This window comes from Ambystoma mexicanum, chromosome 8 (genome assembly GCF_040938575.1).
Source record: "Ambystoma mexicanum isolate Mex_15411 chromosome 8, UKY_AmexF1_1, whole genome shotgun sequence".
NCBI classification, from domain to species: domain Eukaryota; kingdom Metazoa; phylum Chordata; class Amphibia; order Caudata; family Ambystomatidae; genus Ambystoma; species Ambystoma mexicanum.
This window is the reverse complement of record NC_090929.1, coordinates 1,623,116,803-1,623,141,144: the sequence shown is the minus strand read 5'-3', so window position 1 is coordinate 1,623,141,144 and position 24,342 is coordinate 1,623,116,803. Positions and strand designations below refer to the sequence as shown.

The following is a 24,342-nucleotide window of genomic DNA, read 5'->3' as shown; positions in this document are numbered from 1 at the left end:
CAACACTCGTCATTTCGTGTGATGCACTTTCATTCCCGTTCGTGTTTTCTTTTATAACCGCATTTTTTTAATGAAATCTTCAAGATTTGAACCTGGTCCCAAGCTCCCCCCATGCCTCCCCCTACTTCCCATTTTTACATGGTGTCCTCTTTCCCCCTCCCCACCTCTAGCCTGATGCCATTGCAACCTTTTTCCCCCTCCAAAAGGCATTTTTTCCACTTTTCGTTTTCGGCTATTCGTGGTTATTCCCGTAATAGCTGTGGTTATTTCTCACATCGAACAAATAAAAATGCTGGCTTTTCATTTCTGAAAAGCCCCTCTCCTGCAAAGCACCATGGGAGATAGGCTAATTTTGTGAGAATGGGGCACCCCCTTCTCATCAAATATTTTAAATACTACTGGACACAATAACGCCAGACCCCACCCTTGTGTCCAAGTTGTTTCATACTTATTCCAATTCTGTCCAGCAGTATTTGCTGTTTGCTGCACAGAAATGTGAACTTTTCTCTATGGGAAAAGGAATAGGGCGAATTCGCGTTTTTGAATAACATTTTTATTTTTTAATGGATCGTTCTCAAAGTTTCCAGTCTGTGGGGGCTCATGACAAACCTTTTATTTTTAAGATTTCAGCCAAATCAGTCATGCGAGTCAAACGTTATTAGTAATTCATTTTTCAGGTTTCCTATGTATCTCGATACTCAACCATAGTGCGGCGCTATACATACATATCGCCTGTACATTAATGAACAAGCACATAGGACAAACTGTGGAAGAAGGACAGGTGGGAGGGAGGCGGAGAATCGAAATAACACTGCTCCATTAATAATGGCACATTAACATAAACCAGTGGCATTTCAAACACAATCCACATTCAAATCAAAGTCGTCCATTACTTAACATTTCCAGCATGCTGCATTTGACGCATTGCCCTTGTAAGGCCCGGGAGCAAACACTAAATTACATGGGCGAAATATACAGAGAGATCTTCATCTGGAGTTAGCTCCGAGGTAAATATGCAGTGGAAAAAGATTTGAGAAAGGTCAGCGCGAGCACTGGCCCCAGAGCAACACTCATAACTTAAGTCGCGCCCAGAGGTGGGGAGCTGCCCCATGCTCTAGTGGCCTTCGACTGGGACTAAAGATAGCAAATTAACATATTTCACTCCTTTATGCAAAACCTGTCTCTGCAAATCCCAAGCGTGCTGTGAAAGAAGAGTTGGAGGAAGACAGTGGATCACAGTCACTTTTTAGCATAATATGCCAGGCCGGACTGGGGGCAAGTTGAGTAGCTCAGCAAACTCGTTATTTGGAGAGTAATAACAAATTGAGGGTTTGGTGAAGTGACAAAGCAGAGTCCACCACAACCCCTGCGGAGGTGGGGGGAAGGCCCCACCGACCCATGTCCAGGATAGGACCCACCACAGCCCATCTTGAGGCCTCCATCTCCCACCCTCCATGCAAACAGGAATCTGGACAGCTTCCTGTTCCTGTCTGCGTGGCGACTAGTAGCCGTAGGCCTGGAGACGGAGCATCGAGTCTAGCGGGCCGTACATGGGTAATGGGTAAGAAACGCTTTTTGTGAGTGTGTAATGTTTGTATGTGTGTATGATGTGTGCGTGTCTCAGATGTGTATGTATATATGTGCATGTGAATGGTGTGCATGTATGTATGTATGGGTGTGAGTGTGCGCGTGTCATGTGAATGCAGTGTGTGTGAATATATGTGAATGTTCTGGGTGGTTGAGCGTGTGCAGAATCCAGTGTGAATGTTCTCGATACATGTACTAGTAAATGTGTGAAAAGGTGTTGTCACGCATGCTTCATGTAGTTGGACTCACCGTAGGTTTTCGTCATTGTCTCGGCTCAAACAGGGTAGGTCTGTCCCTGGAGGAGATCAGCCTTCCACCTCAACAACTCATGAAGAGGTGGGTCTGCCTCCCCAAGTACAGATCTCTAAACAAACAAGAGAGGGAAACACTATGGGGAAGGAACTAGGGCTGTACCGAATCGCATATTTAGTATTCGGCCGAATACCGAATAGTTTGTCAACTATTCGGCCGAAGCTGAATAGGAAGCCGAATAGTTGCTTTATTTAATAAATCATGTTCCAAAAAACACACTTATTAAAAAAACATATAAAGCAGCATTTTAAATGCATTCTATACTTTTATTTCTCTTCATTGTAATTAATGTAGCATCTTTATTTAAAGTATAAAAGCCAGAAATAAAGCAGATTTAACCAAAATGAAGGGACCAAATGTACAGAAGATTGTTGCATATTCAGTGCCAGTTAAAGTAGGAGGCTTCACAAATGCAAAAGGACTGCCTTTGTGAATTCTCTATCCAGTTGCAAAGTCGATGTGGTCGAGTTTCGAAACTTCTTTGCAGCTCACATAGAAATGTATAAAATGGTTCATGTCGGCTCATGCAGGACACAAGTCAAGAGGAAATCTGAAATGCGTGAACTCCATCTCACAACTATTCACCCCACCCAAACAAAAGCTGCGTACTTTTCACTTATCCTCGCCACTCCTTCTCGCCAACACACAAACATATGCAACTTATAATTTCCTGATAAAATATCAGATAATGTTAAACTCAGGAGTCAAATCCTTAAAAAAGGAAAAGGGTGGACTATGACGTACGCAATGGGAAGTGACATGACAGGAACTGAATGTATGCACATTTCTTTCAGTTTGTTTTTTCCAACTGAAAAAAGTGCACACTGCATATAAACATTCGCCAAAAGAAAAGATGTTCCTGTATTGTTGCAGGCTAAGTATAAAAAATGAGCATCTTTTTTGTCTAAGAATCTTTAACAAAACATGCCCTAAAGAGCAGATTAAAATATAAGATATTTTTCAGCTGTTTGATAGCAATTTGTCTGGTCTAATTCTATTCAGTTTTGCAAACTGAAGTTTATATTTGCCTTTCTGAGTTCATGTTGCATTGTATTCAAATGAAAATGTCAAAGTATCAGCAAGAGCCGATTAGCAAGAAACTATTCGGCCAGAGCCGAATAGCTTTTTTTCAGCCGGAATTCAGCCGAATACTTACTCAAAGCTGAAGTTCGGTACACCCCTAGAATGAACCCCCCCCCCCTCCTTTTGTGAAGGATTCGTTCCAGCTGATAAGGAGAATGTAATCCAGAAAACCTATGTGGAAGATGCCAACGGTAAAGGTGGGCCGATGGAGATGGGGATACTGCGGTAGATCGAGCAGCAAGCCCACGAAGATCAAATGGACCAGAAGAAGCTGAGAATTGGGAGTCAGGATTAATAAATAAGAGGTTCGAGGAGGAGGTAGAAGACGTAGAGCAGGAAGGGCAAGCCAAGGTTTCAGATAACACGGGGAAGAGCTTGGAACAAGCGTCTATGCAGCGTACCTGATAGTTGCAATAGGAAGTATCCCGACTCTGCACTGCCTATGAATGCTGCTGTTCTGATAATGTCAGTGCTTGACGGAGCGTAGAAACACTAGTCCGCCTCCTCAGTTCCAGCAGAATGTGTGCCGCCCCCACAACATGCAGTGGAAGCTTTGAATCCTGACAAGTGTATGAACGACTGGTGAGTGAATGGGTATGAAGGTGATTGTGTGTGAATGTTCTGGGTGGGTGCACATGGGGAGAATGGGGTGTGAATGCTCTGGGTGAGCATGTAAATGAATGTGAGAGAAGGTGTATGGGTTGGCGAATGGGTATGAATGTGATTATGGGTGTGTGCAAGGCACTGGGTGGCTGAGGGAGCACTGGAGCATTGTTGACATTCCATTGAAGTGCCATGGGATGTTTTACTGGCATTTATGTTCAAAGCCAACTTGATGAGTCTCATTACATGGCATTTTGGTGTAGCTAGTTTAGCCAGTGCTTTTTGTGACATTACATCTTTTACTGGTGATCTATGATAAAGTAAGCATTATAAGTGTTATTATATAGCTAGAATGGCATGTTGGTGCAGCCAGTATAGCCATTTCCTACTGTGGCATGACATTTGGTACTGAGCATCTATGATAATGCAAGCATGACAGTGTTCTTATGTGTCTAGAATGGTCTACATTGGACCCAGTTTGGAAAGGTTTTCTGACTGTGGCATGACAATTTTAATGGCAAAGCCAAAAGAAGTATGTTCTTACATGGGGTACTAGCAAATATTGGCAGAGGCAGCTTGGGCATATTTTCATATAGTATTATTACAGCATTATGCGCAAAGCAAACATGAGCATGTTCTTATAAGTGAATACTGGCATATATTGGTGCAGCCAGCATGCAAATGTTTGGGCATAGCCAGCGTGAACATGTTTTTTACACTCATATATACTGTGGGGATAGGATTCTTTCATCAGTTACCCTACAAAACAGAATGCAAACTGTCTAGCTTTTTACCCAATTTTTCACAGAGAGTGTTTTGAGAAACCAAAGGGTGTCTCACCTGCTAGTCCTCTGGGACTTGTCATCCAGGTGGCCAGGACACAGCCATCTCTTTTGGATCCATTTGCTGGGGGTGGACCAGTGAGGGAGGATCACCTGGGTGAGGGGTGTTTGGAGAGTGGGGGTGAGGCAGCCAATGGTGAGAAGCAGAATTCCCCCTTTTTTGTTCACCTAACCCATCCTATTTTTTAGGATTCTCCAAAGTCCCACCCCCCCATTTTTACACAAACACTGGGCCGAGGAAGAGGGTGACTGAGAGTAACAAGACTAACTCTCATTCATCGTACTGGATATGTCCCGTTAATCGGGTCAGGCAAAGTCAGGCACTTGACTTTAAGTGCATACACCTGATACCAATAAGCTCTCATCACACGGCTAATTGGCAGAACCTAAAAAAACACTCTGAGCAAGGCGGAACACGAGTACGAGCAGAACTTCCAGTGGGAAGGCAAACCTACTGGAGCAGAGGGACGGACCAAGGGATGAAAGCAGCGGTTCAAAAACCCCAAGAGTTCCCTACTGGAGGTCACTGCCTCTGACAAGCCGCAAAAGACACGTGGAGAAGGCCAGATCCCTCAAATGAAAGCTGCATTGTGTTTCAAGGATGCCAGCAATCCTCCCGGGTGAACGGCAGAGTAGGGAGGCGAGGCCAAGCCTGTGGTACTAACCTTGACTCCTGAATTGGAAATCGTAAAACCAAGAAAGAAACGCACACAGCCGGTGAGTTGGCAAGCGACCTGAGAGACCGGTGTGTGTTAAAGAAAGTTTGAAGTGGCAACATTATATCGTAAGTGAAGGCTGCACACGTGTGGATGAGACACGAAGAAAGGCAGAGCTGTGAATGAACTTTGAAGTAAAGCCAGCTATGTAATCAGCAATACTGAGTAACAGAGAGGTCCGAGGAAAGAAAGTAACCCACTCGAAAGTCTCCAAACACTAACACAATGAATTTCTATTTTCAAAAGAACGCTTCAATTTGACTTACCCGAGTCAAACAGGGTTGACGTTTGCTTTAACATTTCTACAGCATCTAATATCTATTTTGAAAGAACGCTCCAATTCACCTAACTGACAACTCAGAGAAAAACTAAATTGCCTTGAGGAAAACTTTTGAGTTGTAACACGTGTTGGCTGTTCGTGCTTACTCAAGGCCAGACAATAAACTGGAATACCATTTGGTTGAAGAATTTGACTTACTGTATATATGGACATCTATTTGCTAATCATATAGGCCAGGCGCAGAGTGCAAGTCGTTTCTCATCTTAGACTGATTCATGTGGTGGTATCAGGGTTACCACATACCACGCAGCTTGCACACACAATTCTTTCTCCCCTGCGCAATAGGACACAGTTAATCCCTGTTCTAGTTTTCTTACTTTTCTACCACAGACCAGTCTCTATGCGTGGGATTCGAACCCGTGTTGCTCCGTTGTCTTGTTTCCAAGACGCTCTGTTGTCTTGCTTCCAAAACAAACACGTTGCCCCTGAGCCATACTCCCGGTTCAACAAAAGCACACACCAGCCTGGTGGATCCACCTGGGTGGCCAACTGTGGCCCAAAAAGATTGATTGTTCAAACACGTTGATTTTGCATTGCAAACTTTAGTGAGTCAAAAACAAATTGCATTAAGGAACCCACTGACTGGAGGCATTTCAGATCATACAGGACAACTACATCTTGGCCACATTACATGAAGTCAGTCTACATTCCAATATAGCAAATGCAGGTGGTCTGTAGGCAACCAGAGAATGGTTATTGAAGTAGGAATTGTCAGAGGTACATGAGGAGTTTGTGAACCTATGGTTTATCACTGCAACGATTAACAGCTACTTAAAATAATACCTTTTAGAAACTAGTGAAATTAACAGCAAATAAGGAGTATTGATCCTGCCAGTGGGCAATACGGCCTCTTATGTGCCCACATGCCCGCCTATAGGCCTGTGACAAGCCAGAAACGCAGGTTACGTAGGAAGAGAATGTCTTATATCCCTTTCTATATCACTGCGCTGATTATGACAATTAATGGTATGTCCCTGCTGCCGGCGAAGGGTTGATAGGAGACGGTGCTCTTCCGTCTTGGCGAGGTATGAGTGGGTTTGGGTAAGAACCAGTATCACCCAGGCGCTGGGATAGTAAAATCGTTGGGTGTTTGGTTAGTTCGAGTTCTTGATCAATAAATGCCAAGTCTTGTCACTTGTTTGTTGTGATGGTTTAATTAACACACTAAGAGCCGACGCGTGTTTTGACCAGACAAGGGTCTTTTTCAAGTATACAATTGGTGCAATAGTGAACGCTGTTGGTGGTAAGCAAGCACCCTGAGTGGTGAGAGGCAAGGGTGAGATGTTTGTGGGGGGTCAGTGTTTAGGGTAGTATTGCGACATAACAATAGTGATATTCCAATGTGATGTTGTAGCATTATTATGCACATGGTATTTACATGATGTTAACAATGCAGATTTCGTGAGAAGTCACAGTTTGAGGTGCCACAGTAGTTGATTGGGTGATTTAAAGTCACATGGTGAGGTACATAGGTTAAATAAAGAGAGCAAAACATCTTGATTGGAGAAAAGAAATAGAGAAAGTTGAACGGTGGGGTTAGTTGTTGAGGGTGTGGGTATCGGGCCGTGTGTGGCCAAGGAGATTGAGTTTCATATATGAGAGGTATCTCACTGTGTGCGATATGCGTGGGAGAATTGTGATGTAGTAGAGCTCTTGATAAGACTCTGGGTGATTAACACCGGCGAGATAAAGATAAAGTGTCACAGTTAACCCGTGGCACTTGTGATGAGAAGGAATTGTAGGTCCGGGACTAGTTGTGTAAGGCCCTGTTGGGTTTGCTAGGTATAGTAGGTTCTAGCATGTGTCAAGCATAATAACATGCTGGTTGAGAGGAGCGACTGGTGACATGGTTAAGAAGTGGATTGTTGAGCAGTCATGACGGGGGCCATGGCCACAATAGTAGGAGGGGATCCCTTTGAGTTGTGGCATGGCTGGTGCTGAGGGCGCCTGTGGAGGACCCTGGATGGCCTGGATGCCAGGGGGTGCTTAAGTCCATAGTGAGGCAGGTTGAAAAGGCGGTAGTGCCACCGTGGGGTGTAAGAGTTGCACCATGGTAAGGAACGAGAAGAGAGACGGGAGGGGTTAGTGGACCCGGAGCCACCCTGACGGGCTGTCAGGTTGGGGAGTGGTGGGCAGAATAACTGTGGGGCGGGGGGGCACACGTGCTGGGGTAACCAGAATTGTGTGGTTCCCTGTCTTTGAGAGGATGCGGTGATGAGTGTGCAGTGTGTGCGCACCGCGTGCTGCGACAATGGGACATTAGCCGGGTCTACCTTCAATCTGGCCCCTCCGAGCGCTGAAATTGCAGTACTCCATAAGACCACTGGCTGCGAAACCAACGCTGCCCCACTATAGGCGAGGTTCGGCACCTCTGCCTACCGCAGACCCAACCTCTACCAGTTTATCTTTCTTCAAACTCTCAAATCAATTTTCAATATCCTTGATGCATTATTTTCCTTTAAATACCGTAATCAGAGATTTAGAACAAGGTTTGATCAGCTACAGATCTGTATGTTAAAAAGATCCCTGTTTTTCAATGATTCTCTACATTGGTTTTACATTTCTCTATTCTTAGTTGCATGTACCGTGTGGTCTGTTTGATCCTTTGTGATCCGCTGCAACAGATAATTTCTGTTGAGTTCTATCAACTTTTGTTGCATCTTTTCCAAAGATTTGACACTGTATTTTCGAATGGATTGTGTCCTCCAACGCATTTCAGATCTTTGACATGTAATGTCCACAGCTGTGCACTTCGGAAACTTTTTCGGCAGAGGACGTCCTGCGTCGATGGCGTCGGGTCCATGTCCCTCGAGGGCCTCTGTCGGGGACGACGTCACAGGATGTTATAAATAGGACGCACGGCACCCGTAGCCTCAGTTCCGTTTTTTATGCAAACGTGTTAACTTCGTGAGACTCGGCACGCATTGTGTGTTTTCTTCATTGAAGATTTACCACTGCCTGTGTCACAGTCCTCGCCCACCTTTCATTCCTCCCTCACCACCGCTGCCCCTCCATCACATCCTGCTGCACAACCTCTGTGCTTTAAAAAGCAAGAATGGACTTCTCTGCCTTAGCAGCCCAGGAAAACACGCTGAGCATGCAAGGCCATGAAGTCTATTCTTGCTTCTTAAAGCCGGGGGTGGTGCAGCGGGGAGCCAGGGAGAAGCATTTGAGTTCATATCTCAAAATGGTGCGCTATTCCCTCGACCCAACTAAATCATGCAAGGCAAGGGGTTCCAACCTGCGGGTGCACTTCAAGAATACCCGTGTGACGGCTCAAGCAATAAAGGGTATGCACATACGCAAAGCCACCACGTACCTGAAGGATGTTGCCCTTCAGAAGCAGTGCGTGCCCTTCCGTCGTTACAATGGTGACGTTGGTAGATGTGCTCAGGCAAAGCAGTGGGGTTGGACCCAGGGTCGCTGGCGCAAAAAGAGTGCAGATTTCCTGCTTCATATGTTGAAAAATGCTGAGAGCAATGCTGGACTCAAGGGTTTGGATGTTCATTCTCGGGTCATTGAGCAAATTCAGGTGAACAAGGCACCAAAAACGCGCAGGCGTACTTACCTAGCTCACGGTCGGATCAACCCCTACATGGGTTCTCCCTGCCATAGTGAGAGGATTCTCACAGAAAAAGGGAAGATTGCTCCCAAACCAGAAGAGGAAGTTGCAATAAAGAAAAAAATATCGCCGAAGAAACTGAAAAAGCAAAAACTCATGGCTCGGGAATAAATCAGCAGGTGTTAATAAAACTGAATTCAAATTTTAAAACATTTTAAAAAAAGAAAGGGATATATGACAACTCTATGCTGGTGACACTTCACTGCAGCATTTTTATGGGGGGCCAGCCACCCATAGCCTCCACCATTTTATTCCTTTAGTCCCCAGTCCTCATACTCCCTATGTAACGACCACCCATCCCTTTAATCACCCCAACATGCTGCTGTAAAATGCAGTCACATGTCCCCTTACCATTTGCAATGAAACGGCTGTGGTGAGTTGGTGCCGATACCAAATGAAAAGGAGCAGGGCTTGGAGACAGGAGGGTACTACGGTTTAAATGTGCTCCATTGTTCTGCATTTGTCACCCAAGGACAGGGGTCTGCAGCCTTTGGCTCTCCAGATGGTTTTGACTACAACTCCCATCAGCCCTATCCAGCATAGTCAATGGGGAGGAATCATGGGAGTCGTAGTCTTAAACACCTGAAGAGCTAAATGTTGCAGACCCCTTGCCCAGGGATCACTCTTCTGCTCTCTTCCGCTCCTCTTAGGATCTTCTTGATAAAGATGCAGTGGGCAGTGTGAGTCATACAAGTAACCAACATAAGATGTAAAGCGGCTCTATATCGACGAGAATGTCCACTTTCCCACACTGTCATTCTGGACTAATATCTCTCTTGCTTCTTTGCCATTTTATAGTATATAGATATAGTAATCCACTTTGTAGTGCGACAACAACGACAAACCAATGCCAAATAACCTGTAGGGGGAGAAACTAACTTCATGAAGGAAAATGAAGCTATTGCCTGTTGTTTTAATTATTTATTTATTTACATAGCACCAACACCCGCAGGCATCAAGGCCCACACAGAAACAGCAGACTCGGAGAAATTGGACACCACAAAAACCTCAGAAGAGAAGTGGAATAGTTAAGCTTCGGAGCGTTGTTTCCCAGCACATCACTAGAGATACAAGCGCTAGTTCGATGTTACTTGACTATGAGCGTCTTTAAATGCTTCCGGAAGCACAGATTTGCCTCAGTTTATTTATACAGGCACCATAAAAACTCAAGGTGGACTTCAAAACGGTCTATCCATATCTAGCATTCCATGCAATTAACTCACCACGTCTTGGTATTCACTTCATATCGGTACAGGTCATCGACCAGGCCATACTTGTTCCCCGGCAATGCCTTGTATCCTCCGTGGACATAGACTGACCTCGTGGTGGCATCGTGGATGCTGGTGTGCCCGTAGCCGCCTTGCACAATTGCGCCCTTCGTTTCTGGGACCAGCCAGTTGTTTGACCCTGAAACAAGTACAAAATCAACATCAAAAGCTGTGCAAGCAGTGGGCATCAACATCACAAAGGCTTGTTCATTTATGAAGAGGACTGAACTGCAGGAGATGCCTGCAGGCGTGTCTGTGCCTATAGCAAACAGACACAAAGAATACTATTTGCAAACCACTGCATTTCACAACCACATCAGATCCGCGTTTTCCAAACTTGAAAAGGCTTGGCTAGCTCATCAACCTCATCTTGGAGCCGATCCGTCTGCCTCTGTCTGTGTTTCTGTTTTGTTTTGTGTACGCCATGAGGCCTGCGGGCGATTTGGCGCTTTATTAAAATTTAAATAAATAAATAAACCTAAAAACCCAAAGGGGATGCAGATGCTTGAATCACTGCCTTGGTGAGGCCCACAGAGGCCGAAACCTGTGTCTTGTTGCCCGTGTTCCTGTGCAGTGAGTCTGCTGCCTAGCATCCCTGTTCGGCATACCATGACTGGTTTGCCTTTAGGGTTACATGCAATTATAACTAATGAAATAATAACTAATGAAAAAATAAATACAAAATAACCAATTCATTTTTCGTTGATTTTTTTTTTGGAGGGGTGGGGGGTTCCCCCAAGCCTCTGCCCCTTTTTTAAATAATACTTTCCCCCACCTCCCAAAACACTATTCCTTCTCACAACCCTATTTTTTGCTTTTTTTCAAAATTAGTTATTTTGGAATTAGTTGTTTTTTCATTAGTTGTTTTCTATTCGATATAATCACTGCATACTGCTTCTAGTTGTCCCTACTGCATTTCACCTATTTATATAAATTCCTCAATATGTGGGCTTGGCTCTATCAACTGCCAAAACATTTTACCAGCGGTTTAAGGGTGATCAAACGTAATATGTGCAATTACATGGATTATCACAACTGAAATGGGACAGAGCTACAAAATTAAGGAATATACAGCTGCCAAGAGTAATGCCCAACAGATAGAAAGCTTTTGTTTGAGTATTTGTACGATTCTATTTCTTACTTTTTGGTTTTCTCACACACTTTCGGTGCACCCGTGGCTCCCTTGGGGTCCTTCGTGGAAATGACAGAGTGATTTAATAATTAATGGTACCGCACCTTAAAATGGATGTATATGAAGGAGGCCTATCTGCTGACCAGAGCATATTGGAGTCTGGTGGGTGGGGGGGGGGGGGCAGGGGGTGATGGTAGGGCCTGGGACGGTAACCTCCACCAGCAGCTAAACGCGATGCCGGCACGGCTTCAAAAGATTTGCACATCAGTGCCATCAAATTATACTTTGCATAATAAGAGCACCATAGAACATAAATCGGACTTTCATGTAATTCAGCAGCTTGGGTCGATTGTTATTTAACATCTGGGCACAGCAGTGTGTGAATCAATCATTCAGAGCACTTTGTGCATTGTGAATGCCTTTATGTGTGTATGGCTGCAGAATCCATTGCCCAAAAGCATGGGAATGTGTCCAGTGAAGAATGGACCCAGAGCCCTAGAATTATTCCAAGGGATCTCATTTCAAAGGCCAGGAGAATGCTGGTACTTTGCCCTCTGCAGGTTCGACTGTTGCAGTCGCGTTCTCTTTGATTAGAAAGAGCGCAGAATTGGCCTGATACATAGTTCATATGAACACATATTAATTCCCATTATAAAAACTATGAAAGATTGGTCCATGGAAGTTGAAAACGTGAATTGTCATTGTACTCTTTTTTTTAACCTTTGTTTGCCCTTTGGACAAATATTTAAGTTCTGTAAACTGATCCCTTTACCGATGGAAACCTCTAGATACCCAGTAGCCACCACTGGAAGTTCACCTCCAGTCCAGAGCCAATTGGCAAAGCAGTGTGGGTATGCAAAGTAGCTGAAAAACATGCATTGAGTCCTATAAATCCATGCTTTTCAGCTCATTTGCATATCCACAATGCATTGCTCTTTGACTCCGAGCTAGTGGTGAACTTCCCGGGATATCCCCTCCGTAGCAAAGGTAGTAGGTATGTGTGGCCTGTTAGCTGAAATTCCGATTTCTACTCTTGCAATTCAGGTAAAGGGTTTTTTAATGCGGTTTGTAAACCCACTATAACATTGATGCTGTTTAATAGATATATATATATATATATATATATATATATAGACACACACTGATTCACTCACTCACTTCTGGGGTGTGTTGTAATATTCTATGCCCCACTAGCCCCAAGTTCAGTTGTAATGACTTCTACACTGATTGTTTGATTAAAAAGGATAAAAACTTATTTGATTAAAGTTTGAAACAAAAGAATTCAGTTCCGTTTTTTCTGAAATCACTGACCAGTGTTGATATCGTAGAAAAATATTGGTTCTACGTGTTCCCTCGTTCTACCACTGACTTACATTTAAAATATCGGACATAATCCTTGACACACTATTGGTTCCTAGCCTGGGCATAGATACAAACATGTTCTTCTAGGATTAAATGAGCTACAATTATTTTAAAAGCCTGGGCTCAGACATTCTTTTTTTAATTTTGGAATGCTGGAACATTTACACCGAACTACTTCACTGTTCTCTAAGAGTCAGATTCACCCTCTCAATACCCAAGTTCAATGTATAATGGGCAGTAAAGCTCAGTGGCAACGCGCTCGTCTTGGAAGCAAGACGACGCAGTGCAACACAGGTTTGAATCACGGGTCCGCGCTTAGAAAACTCTTCAGTACTAGGGTGTTAAAAATCACCTATTATATATGAATACACAAAAAGGAACAGATTTCAATTGTTTTATTGACTATGGCAGATGCCAATCCCAAAGGCATGTCATTCCACATTAATTCTTGGGACACTTGCCTAAATGCTTGTAGAGGAGCAGATGTATACATCCGCAGGAAATCCTGCCCCCCCTACCTCCTTTGTATTGGAGACATGATATGATATGGTATGATATGGCATTTGTAAGCGCCTATACACAAGTGTTTCAAGGCGTGACGAGGCAAGGGAGGGGGAACAAAATGGAAGACAGATAATCTTTCTAGGCCAGGTGATATTGAGATTGCACAAGTGCAGGGGAGGGGAAAAGGCAGAGGGCAGTGCTTTACATGGTATCACATAGTAAAAACAATAAAAGTGCAGCCAACTGGTGGCAAGTGCAAGGTTAAGTGCAAGGTTAAGTGCAGACATCAAGTGTCAAGTGCTGGAAGGGGGGGCTGTAGGGATACAGAACAGACCCCAAGTGCAAGGGTCGCCAGTGGGGCAGTGCAGGTGTGCAACTGGTGGGGCGGGGACCCGGGCCCGAGATCAGAGGGTAGCCAGGTGACCAGTGCAGTTCCAGTTTCAGCCAGGAGTTCAGCAGGGGAGAGGAGGAGAGTAGAGAGACGAGACCGTGTCTTGTCCGACACCAGCTATCGTACCAATACTGGAGCGAGTATTTGGAAGGAGATATCCATTGGGACAAGCCTATCAAATGTACCCTCGAGTTGATGAGGTCCTGCAGGAAGAACTCCCTGGAGGAATGTGAGAAAGAGTTAAAAGAAAATGAATACATGACATAAGAAAGTGTGCACGACATCCTGATATAGTGAATGAAGACGATGTATGGATCCTAGAGTACTAATGACGAAGTAAAGAATCAAGGGGACTATCAAAGTGGAAAAGAAGAAGATTACACAGTAGAAAAGCTCTGCAGAAATCGGAAGCATGAAGAATGTACAGACTCTGAAACGCAAGATAGATCAGGTCATCGTATAGGCTAGTTTTAATTCATTTAAAGCATTTAAAAGCTGCAGAATGAACCAAAACATGGTCTCTTGTCACGTGAGTCAAGCATGGAAATAGAGTTCACTTGGGAGCAATATAGAAAAATAGCTATAGCCTGCCCCACGGCTACGTGTCCTCCCGATTGCTTGCCCGCTTCTAAACTTCTGGTTGCCACTTTCCCTTAAAAGCTAGTCTCTGCCAAAGCCAAACATATCTGTCCGTGAGAAGGAGGAGCGGGCGGGGCAAGCAACTTAATCTGCACAGGAGAGAGAATGAGGGTTTATGGGATGGAAAAATGTTGACTTGATGGAGATTAATGTAGAGGAGAGCATTATATTGTGGTCAAGTGATGTGTCTTTGTACCCGCCCACACAATTTCCCGATACCATAACCTCGACACTTGAATACTTGTATTGAAAACCCCAAAATGTAAACGCAAATATATTTACCCGTAAAAACCTTGACATATTAATATGTTAAGAAATGCTGTACCTTTCAAAATTCATGGCGCGGGTTCTGTTTGAATATCAGCCTCCGAAACCTTGAAGTATATATAGGCCACGAAACCTGCATTGGTTGGGAGCTGACCGCAATGCCTTGCACTGGTTGCCAGAGTTTTAGGGTGGGATGTTCAATTACAATTACAACTGAGGAGCGCCAAACTCTCTCCCTCAGGATGATAGCTCAGGGGCAACACGCTCGCCTTGCAAGCAATACGACGTGGTGCAACACAGGTTCGATCCCCGGGTCTGCGCTTAGAAACCTCTGGGTATTAAGCGCCTCATAAATAACCAATTACAATGTGAAAGAGAAACCAAAAATAAGGACACTTCCCTGACGCCCCTCTATACATTCATAAATACACATAATTGTGAGCTTGGTTCCCAACAGTGCCTTCCCTAAAAAAGTTTTAGAATGAACATCAGTACATTTTGTTATATATCTGAAGCTACTGCATTTGTTGAAAATTCACATCAGTCTCTTAATTGAAGTGTACAAGATATTTGTATAATATATATTTTTTTAAACTATAAAGATACTACACGTGTTTCGCGCTTAGCTCTTCTTCTGGGCTCATAAATATCATTAAATGCAGACTTGATTACTGAATGCATCCATAAAACAAAACAAAAAACGGGGCTGTCTCTTATTAAGCAGTACTTAAGCATGTGTTGCACGAGCATCTTAATTCTTGGAAAACACCATGTTCAGGTGCTGGCGCATGGTCAGAATATAGAATAAAAAAAAATTCATAAACTTCAGTTAAGACACTAATGTGAATTTTCATCACATTCTGTAAACTCAGACTGTACTAATGTTAACTCTAAAACATTTTTAGGGAAGGTGCTGTTGGGACCCAAGCTCACAATGTTGTGTAGACATGAAACTTGCATTGTGAAAAAAACAAAATATGATAAAATGTCAAATGTATAACTTTCACATGTAGATTTTATTTAACAACGGAATTTCATTTTATAGATATCAAATTCGTTTTAAAAACCCTTTTGAATATTGGAACATTTTCTTTAAAGCTCTCTCCTCGCCTACCAAGGGAAAGTGGTTCATGGCGGTATGGCCATGATAAAGTGATATTCAAGTCAACATTTGGTATCGGGACATTAGTGTCTGCATTTTTGTAGACTAAATTTTAAAAAGATGTCGTATATGTACTGGCAAAAATTAAGGAATAGGAAACGTCATGCATCGAGAGTTGGCTGGGAAGGTATGGTCAGAAACAGCCTGATCATTCGTCTCCCAAGGCGCCAGTCTGCCATCCCACAGGGTGTTCCCTATTGGGAGCGCACACCAGGCATGGTGACAGTGTAAAAAACCCTGCTTGAACTAGCCCTCTCCTAGGCAATGGGCAGTAGGTACCATTCCCATGCAAACTCTTTCTGGTCTCCTCTGGGGGGAAAAAAAAGAAAAAAGGATGGCTGCCGCCATCGGAAAAATTGGCTAAGTCCCGTTTCCATTTCTATAGGGGTGGCCGGGAGACAGAAGGCGCACTGGGACCAGAACACAACAACCCGGTCCAGCAGGTTAAAGGGAAAGGGAGGAAGAGTGGGGAAGTGGTTGGGGTTAATTTTGGGGAACGGGGGGCTGGAGTGGGAGAGGTTTCCTGTTACCTGGCCAGGGTGGAGCCTTGTGTGACTGAGCAGTGGGTGGAGAATGGCTATTCTCACCCCGCCGTTCCAGGCACCAAGCAATCATTACCCTGGAACTATAAAAGACAGGGGACCTACTGGTCAATTTCCACCTGTCTTCAATACAGCTCCGTAGCTCTCGTCATCTTGTGTCTCACGCATCAGAGACGAATAGTTCCCCTGAATCCCTCCATCACAACTGTGCTCACCTGCAGCCCATACTCCAGCCTGTTCAACCCATTTACCAGCACTGCCTACTGCCCACTGGTACCACCGTTCAAGAAGGAGTAAAAGTGTAGCTCTCCTGGCTCACACTGTAAAGGGACTTCATAGGAGCCCAATGCCGCCCTGTGAGCAGAGAAGAGGCTGCCTTCTGGTAGCATCACTCTCCTGCGAAAGGCAGTCTGATGTGCAGTGCAATTTACGGGAAGATAGGGATAGTCAGATATTGAGCAAGACAATAACTGATATCCAGGCATTCCTTGACACAACTACTGAGGGCCATGCATTGAGTGGTACAACCACTGATGATCAGGCATGCAGGGGCCAAATAACAGATGGTAAGGCATTGAGTGACAAGTGGGGGCCAAGCTTTGAGTGGTACAATAATGATTGATAAGGCAATAATTTAAGGTCAGGCTTTCCCAGACATAATAATTGATGGTCTGGCATTCTGGAACACAATAATTGATGGTCAGGCATTCTGGAACACAATAATTGATGGTCAGGCATTGAGTGGTACAATCACTGATGATCAGGCATGCAGTGGCCAAATAACAGATGGTAAGGGATTGAGTTACACAATGACTGATGGCAGAACATGATTCGGTCTCACATTTCGTGATGGCACAGGATTTCTTAAGGATATGTTCGTTTTCTTAAATTGTTCTGTAATTGGCCCGTGAAATGGTGAAATGATCTTAAAGCTAGTAGAAGCTTGCGAGTCCACATAGGGGGCCTGCAGGCAGCGCTCCGTTATATAGCAGTACTTTTGTGTACCTCTGTAAAGCGTTCCGTTCTGTATTTGTACTGTTGTATACCTCTGTAAAGCACTTCTCTATATATCTGTACTGTTGTATACCTCTGTAAAGCATTCCGTTATGTATCTGTATCATTGAATACCTCTGTAAAGTGCTCCGTTATGCATCTGTACTATGATATACCTCTGTAAAGCGCTCCATTGTATATCTGTATTTTTGTAAATCTCTGTAAAGTGCTCGGTTATGCATGTGTAATGTTGTACACCTCTGTAAAGTGCTCTGTTATGTATGTATTGTTGTATACCTCTGTAAAGCGCTCTGTTATGTATGTATTGTTGTTTACCTCTGTAAAGCCTTCTGTTATGCATCTGTAATGTTGTACACCTCTGTACAGTGCTCCATTATGTATCTGTATTGTTGTATACCTCTGTAAAGTGCTCTGTTATGTATCTGTATTGTTGTATACCTCTTTAAAGTGCTCTGTTATGCATCTGTACTATGGTATACCTCTGTAAAGTGCTCCCTTATGTATCTGTATTGTTGTATACCTCTGTAAAGCGCTCCGTTGCATATCTGTAATGTTCAATACCTATGTAAAGCGCTCTGTTATGTATGTATTGTTGTATACCTCTGTAAAGCGCTCTTTTATGCATCTGTAATGTTGTACACCTCTGTAAAGTGCTCCATTATGTATCTGTATTGTTGTATACCTCTGTAAAGTGCTCTGTTATGTATCTGTAATGTTCAATACCTATGTAAAGCGCTCTGTTATGCATCTGTACTGTTGTATACCTCTGTAAAGCACTCCCTTGTGTATCTGTATTGTTGTATACCTCTGTAAAGCGCTCCACTATATATATGCACTGTTGTATACCTCTGTAAAGCGTTCCGTTCTGTATTTGTACTGTTGTATACCTCTGTAAAGCGCTCCTCTATATATCTGTACTGTTGTTTACCTCTGTAAAGCATTCCGTTATTTATCTATCATTGAATACCTCTGTAAAGTGCTCCGTTATGCATCTGTACTATGATATACATCTGTAAAGCGCTCCATTATGTATCTGTAGTGTTGTATACCTCTGTAAAGCACTCTGTTATGCATCTGTAATGTTGTACACCTCTGTAAAGTGCTCTGTTATGTATATGTATTGTTGTATACCTCTGTAAAGCATTCCGTTCTGTATTTGTACTGTTGTATACCGCTGTAAACCGCTCCTCTATATATCTGTACTGTTGTATACCTCTGTAAAGCATTCCGTTATGTATCTGTATCACTGAATACCTGTGTAAAGTGCTCGGTTATGCATCTGTACTATGATATACCTCTGTAAAGCGCTCCATTGTATATCTGTATTATAAACCTCTGTAAAGCGCTCTGTTATGCATGTGTAATGTTGTACACCTTTGTAAAGTGCTCCATTATGTATCTGTATTGTTGTATACCTCTGTAAAGCACTCTGTTATGTATGTATTGTTGTATACCTCTGTAAAGTGCTCTGTTATGCATCTGTACTATGGTATACCTCTGTAAAGCTCTCCCTTATGTATCTGTATTGTTGTATACCTCTGTAAAGCACTCCGTTGCGTATCTGTAACGTTCAATACCTCTGTAAAGTGCTCCCTTGTGTATCGTATTGTTGTATACCTCTGTAAAGCGCTCCGTTATGTATCTGTATTGTTGTATACCTCTGTAAAGTGCTCCATTATGCATCTGTAATGTTGTATACCTCTGTACAGAGCTCTGTTATGTATCTGTATTGCTGTATACCTCTGTAAAGCGCTCCCTTGTGTATCGGTATTGTTGTATACCTCTGTAAAGCGCTCCACTGCTTCTTCGAGCTTGGTCTGCACTCAATAAATACCATAATAAGGAGAAGGACCTGTACCACCAGTGTCATTAAGGAGCACACGGAAGACACTGCAGTCAAAACAAATGGTGGTTTGAGAGGTGGCAGAAGAGGGCTGGTCATGGCCGGGGCAGAAGTGATGGGCAGTCAATATAATGGGCATTCTGGGGAAAAATATTTTTAATTAGTGTATTGTGCTGGAGTGTTTTTTAACAGCAGGGGGCTCCAAGAACAAGCACTGGCAATGCCAACAGTTTTGGCTTTTGTGTATACAGGGGAGGGAAAAGGTCTTTGCCAGGTACTGCCATGATGGAAGTAACTTGGCATTAATGGTAGCAGCTGCAAAACAGTACAGGTACCCGGGCAAATGATAGAAGGGCCTGTGAAATAACTATCCAATACCTATACAGAAGCCAAAACTGTTGGCGTTGCCAATGCTTGTCTCTTTGCTATGACCTCAGTGAAGGGCACGCATGTTGCCTCTAAATCAAGTGGGTGAAGGCAGACCTGGGTAAGACATTCATTACACCAGTAGCGCGTTCATAGCTGCAACTATCCATCACCTCTGAGAAGACTGCTTTAAAATAACACTGGCAGGCACGTCAAGCACAAAGTTTTAAGTTCCGATTGATAAAGCTAGCTGAAAGAGATCCCGGGGGATGTGTTTTTAGCAGGAGGTGGGTGGGAATGGCCATAGGGATTCCATGGCCACGGGGGGGTCAATGGGTGTATAAATGGTTCCATGTAATAACGTCCCCTCAAAAATATCGCCATGCAAAGAAATTGCCGAAAAATGCCAGTTTTTTGTAGGGACATTATTACATGGAACATGCAGGGGACACCGCCACAACCCCCAAATCCTTTTTTTTTTTCAAGAGGAGCGGGAGTTACCCCTGCAGCCCAGGCTCCCCCTATCCCTATATATGTCACCTATATAAGGTCGCCACAACCTTTTCCCAGCGACATTATGTACGGCGACCATATATATAGGGATATCATTACCTGATACCGTATAAATGACCAAACAACACCTATAGGTTTTCATGTCCCTCCTCATGTCCCATCTCCCTCCTAGCTGCACTCCAATGCAATAGTTTTGGCTTATAGATGGTGCGATAGTGCCCGCCTAATAGACAAAACTAAAAATAAGTCAGGAGTTTAGAAAATGAGAAAAACTATGTTATATTTGATCCATTTTGCTTAATAAAAGCCCACTGAATACACAAAGCAATACACAAGCGGCCCCCTTTGCTTGCTAGGTGACTTTGCAACCCCTGGCATTTGGTCGAAATGAGGGGGGTCGCTCCAGAAATAGACCACGCGCACCCGCTGTCACTGCCGGTCTGTTTTCTGTCCGTCTGGTTTAAAAGCTGCACATTTGCTAAAATAAACCAACCCCAAATAGCAGGCGCCCCGACTCGCGCTTCCGCTGGCCCCCTGCCTGTCTGTCACGCTGCGCCGGTCCCCGTGCCTAGAAGCTGCCCAGAACCGCCGTGGAAACGCGCCTGCTCGTAATTGGGATGGCTGGAGAAAGAACGCGATGCAATTACACCGCGTCTGCCTCCGGCCGGCCGGAGAGCCAGAGTCCGGGCCATGGTCTGTTGCTGAGGTGGGGGGAGGTGGGGGGCAGCTAGCTGCACATGACCCGGGTTATTGGTCCTAATCAAAAATAACTGGGCCAAAACGAACAGAAGCCTAAAGTATAATGAAGAGGGGAACATGCTAATTATTATTTTAGTAAGGTAAACAAGAAAGTAAAATACTGAATTTATTTTACATGTGTTTCCTCAAAATTGAAATGTTCTCCAAATAAGTATCCGTGTTATTTTAGCATTTACATGTTACAAAACGGGAGTAGATCTGTCATAAACCTTTACTGGCAAGGATGCTTTGCGGGGATGTTGTGTGTGCAGCGGGGATGTTGTGTGTGCAGCTCTGAGCAGCTTAGAGGTGTTGCTATCTGTCTGGGGCCAGTGGTGAATGTGCCTTACTGGATCCAGATTTCCAAACTTTGCATTGTGCAAGTACAAACATGCACGGTATTGAGACCAGGACGTTTGCCTAAGTGCAAACAACAATGGGGTCATACTAGGAAAACTTCGCCCCATGACTAGGGCAATTTTGCATGGTGTTAGCAATAGCGAAAATGTTGCCCCTGGGCAAAAACCTTTTATTTCAGTACAATTTGCACAAGTGCAAAGTGGCAAAAATGCATTGAAAGTATACTTTTTTTGTTGCTCTAAGGCAGTTTTTGCCCTACTGCTAAAAGCATGCACAATTACACGTGTAATGGTGCAAAGGTTTTCTACCATGGTCCCAATGTTTTTTGCACTAGGGCATACTTTGCTCTAGTGCTAATACTGTGCAAGACTGCACGTGTAATGGTGCAAAGGTTTTCTAATGTTTTCCCAATGTTTTTTGCACCACGGCATACTTTGCGCTAGTGCTAATACCGTGCAAGATTGCATGTGTAATGGTGCAAAGGTTTTCTAATATGGTGCCAATGTTTTTTTGCACTAGGGCATACTTTGCTCTAGTGCTAATACCGTGCAAGATTGCACGTGTAATTGTGCAAAGGTTTTATATGGTGCCAATGGTTTTTGCACTAGGGCATACTTTGCTCTAGTGCCAATACCGTGCAAGATTGCATGTGTAATGGTGCAAAGGTTTTCTAATATGTTCCCAATGTTTTTTCCACTAGGGCATACTTTGCTCTAGTGCTAATACCGCCCAAGAGTGCACGTATAATTGTGCAAAGGTTTTATATGGTCCCAATGTTTTTTGCACTAGTGCATACTTTGCTCTAGTGCTAATACTGTGCAAGACTGCACGTGTAATGGTGCAAAGGTTTTCTAATATGGTCCCAATGTTTTTTGCACCACGACATACTTTTTACCCTAGTGCTAATACCGTGCAAGATTGCACGTGTAATGTTGCAAAGGTTTTCACTTTTTTTGCACTTTGGCATACCTTTGCTCTAGTGCTAAGAGCGTGCAAGATTGCACATGCAACGGTGCAAAGTTTCTATAATCTGGCCCCAGGCTGGTGATGTAAACCGTGCTGGTGTCTGCACCATCTGGAATAGAGAAGTGTTAAGTAAAGTGTGAACAATTATGTTGCGTGGGTTTGTGTATGGGTCAGGGATTTTATGTGTAAAGACGTTGGTTTTGGGGTTCTTTGTGTTTCATTGTCGGGGTTGTGTGTCACAATATTATGTCGCTTAGGGTGGGAGGTTGGATGATTTTGAGGCTTCTCGTGCCAGTTGTTACTACTTTCCCGGAGAAACAGCCAGGGACTTCTGTGGGCAAATAGCTAGTTTGGAAACAAACAACATTCTGTCCATAAAAACAATTAAAAAACAGTTATTGTGCAGGAAAATTGCCTCCTTTTTAATAAGGTAATTCGCAGACTGGAACACCGTCGGCACAGCCTGTCCTCCATCAAAAATACTTTTAAGAAACAACAACCCAGAAATGTAATGAACATGCCAGAGAGGCTGGTCCTGGGCTACAGTGATCCTTGAGCTAGCCCTGCCCCCCCCCCAACATTACCCCCAGGGGCATCGGGCCAATATATGAGGACCGGTGCTGCCCAGCGATGCCACCTCCCTCTGCTGACCCGCCCACAGCATTTTTTGTGTTGGTCGATTGGTTGTTTGGTAATGGGGCGGTCTTTCAGTAATTAAGTAGACTAGATCCTTCTAAATAGGGAGATTTTAAGGTCTGTGAGAAGTCAGGTTTCCCACATACAACACAACCCACACATCCGCCAAAAGGAAAAACTGCAGTAAAACAAACAACCCAGACACGGGATGTTGCAGCTCCGGACACAATAACCCCAGTGCACACAATCCCAGCACACTCGGAAGGCCAACAAGCACAGACGCCAGTTTCTCCTGGTTCTGTAAGAATCAACAGAAAAGCACAACCTCTACCCTATCCCTCTTCCCTCACTAACCTACACCCACACTTTCTTACACAGCCACGTGAGTGCCTGGAGACCATGCCAATGGTAGCGGTGCGCGATATACATCAACATAACATAACATTTGCAGAAGGCGAGTTGGTCCTGTAGTTGGCAACGTCCTTTATGTTTCTGAGTTTGGTACTCCCGATAGCGAAGGATGCACCTCCATGGCGCTTCCGGCTCTATTAAGGCTCTGCCCCAAGGGCGCCATTGCTAGAACCTAATAGCCTCGTTCCTTGCTAAAGTGTGATGCACGCTCGCGGCTCACCACATCACCCTGCACCTTATAAGGCACGGGGAGCTATGAAAGGGGCTTTGAATTGTACTCATTGTCCAGTCACTCGGACAGGCTAGCCGTAGCATCCCATTTTTTGTAGATTAACCCGTGTTCCAAGATGCATAATTGGATGTGGTTGACGTAATGAAACCTTGGCCAACCTTGATCTCCGCTCCAACTCGTATCAACTTTGGAGGTTTTTTCATGGCTTTCAGGGATTTTCCCTCCATTTGGACCGATCTTTCCAGCAGCCCCTCCAGCTTCTGTTTCTAATATCAGAAAGGAGAGTGGGTACTAGAGCAGACAGGCCTTACCTCCACTAGACCTCCGCCAGAAAGTCTCCCGGCTTAGGCCTGTAGCCGACATCAGTGGTTTGTATTTTCCGTCCCCACGATACATGAACAGCGCAAGATGGGGTTTTTTTGCTGAATGATAGGAACCACCCTTAGACACGCCATTTTCATACCTCCCCTTAGATGTGTTTTCTTGGAGTCATTGGCACCGGTCACCGGTGTCCCAAACTGAGAATCTAACAATTGGAAACCATCATCGGAATGGAGGAGCCCAGTAGTATTTTTAGTTTTCATATTTGGTGCCTTCCACCGCCTACCAATACCTGTGGTCTGAGGTCACTTATTTGCTTCTATGTGAAATCTTCACCCAGGAAAATGTAGTCATGTGAAAATGTAGCCAGCAAAAGGTCGCTTTAAAAAATGTAGGCATTCAATACAATCAATGCAAAGTGTAACAAAAGGTGTTTTTAAATACACAAAAGTACAAGGCTGTTACCATAACAATTATCCAAACCTTTAATAAAACCTCTACAATCACCCTAACTCTGTTCCTAAACCTTCCCCCTAACTCTAATTACTACCCTGAACTTTCAAAGAATGC

General features: G+C 44.0%; 1 protein-coding gene across 1 annotated transcript in view; it reads right to left on the bottom strand.

The window, feature by feature from the left end:
• The window catches only part of ATRNL1 (attractin like 1), a 2,575,823-nt gene that overhangs the window by 1,891,460 nt on the left and 660,021 nt on the right, over nt 1-24,342 (bottom strand). Inside the window, exon 9 of the mRNA XM_069611898.1 lies at nt 10,329-10,512. Coding sequence (XP_069467999.1) covers nt 10,329-10,512 — 184 coding nt within the window. The remainder of the gene's footprint in view (nt 1-10,328; nt 10,513-24,342) is intronic.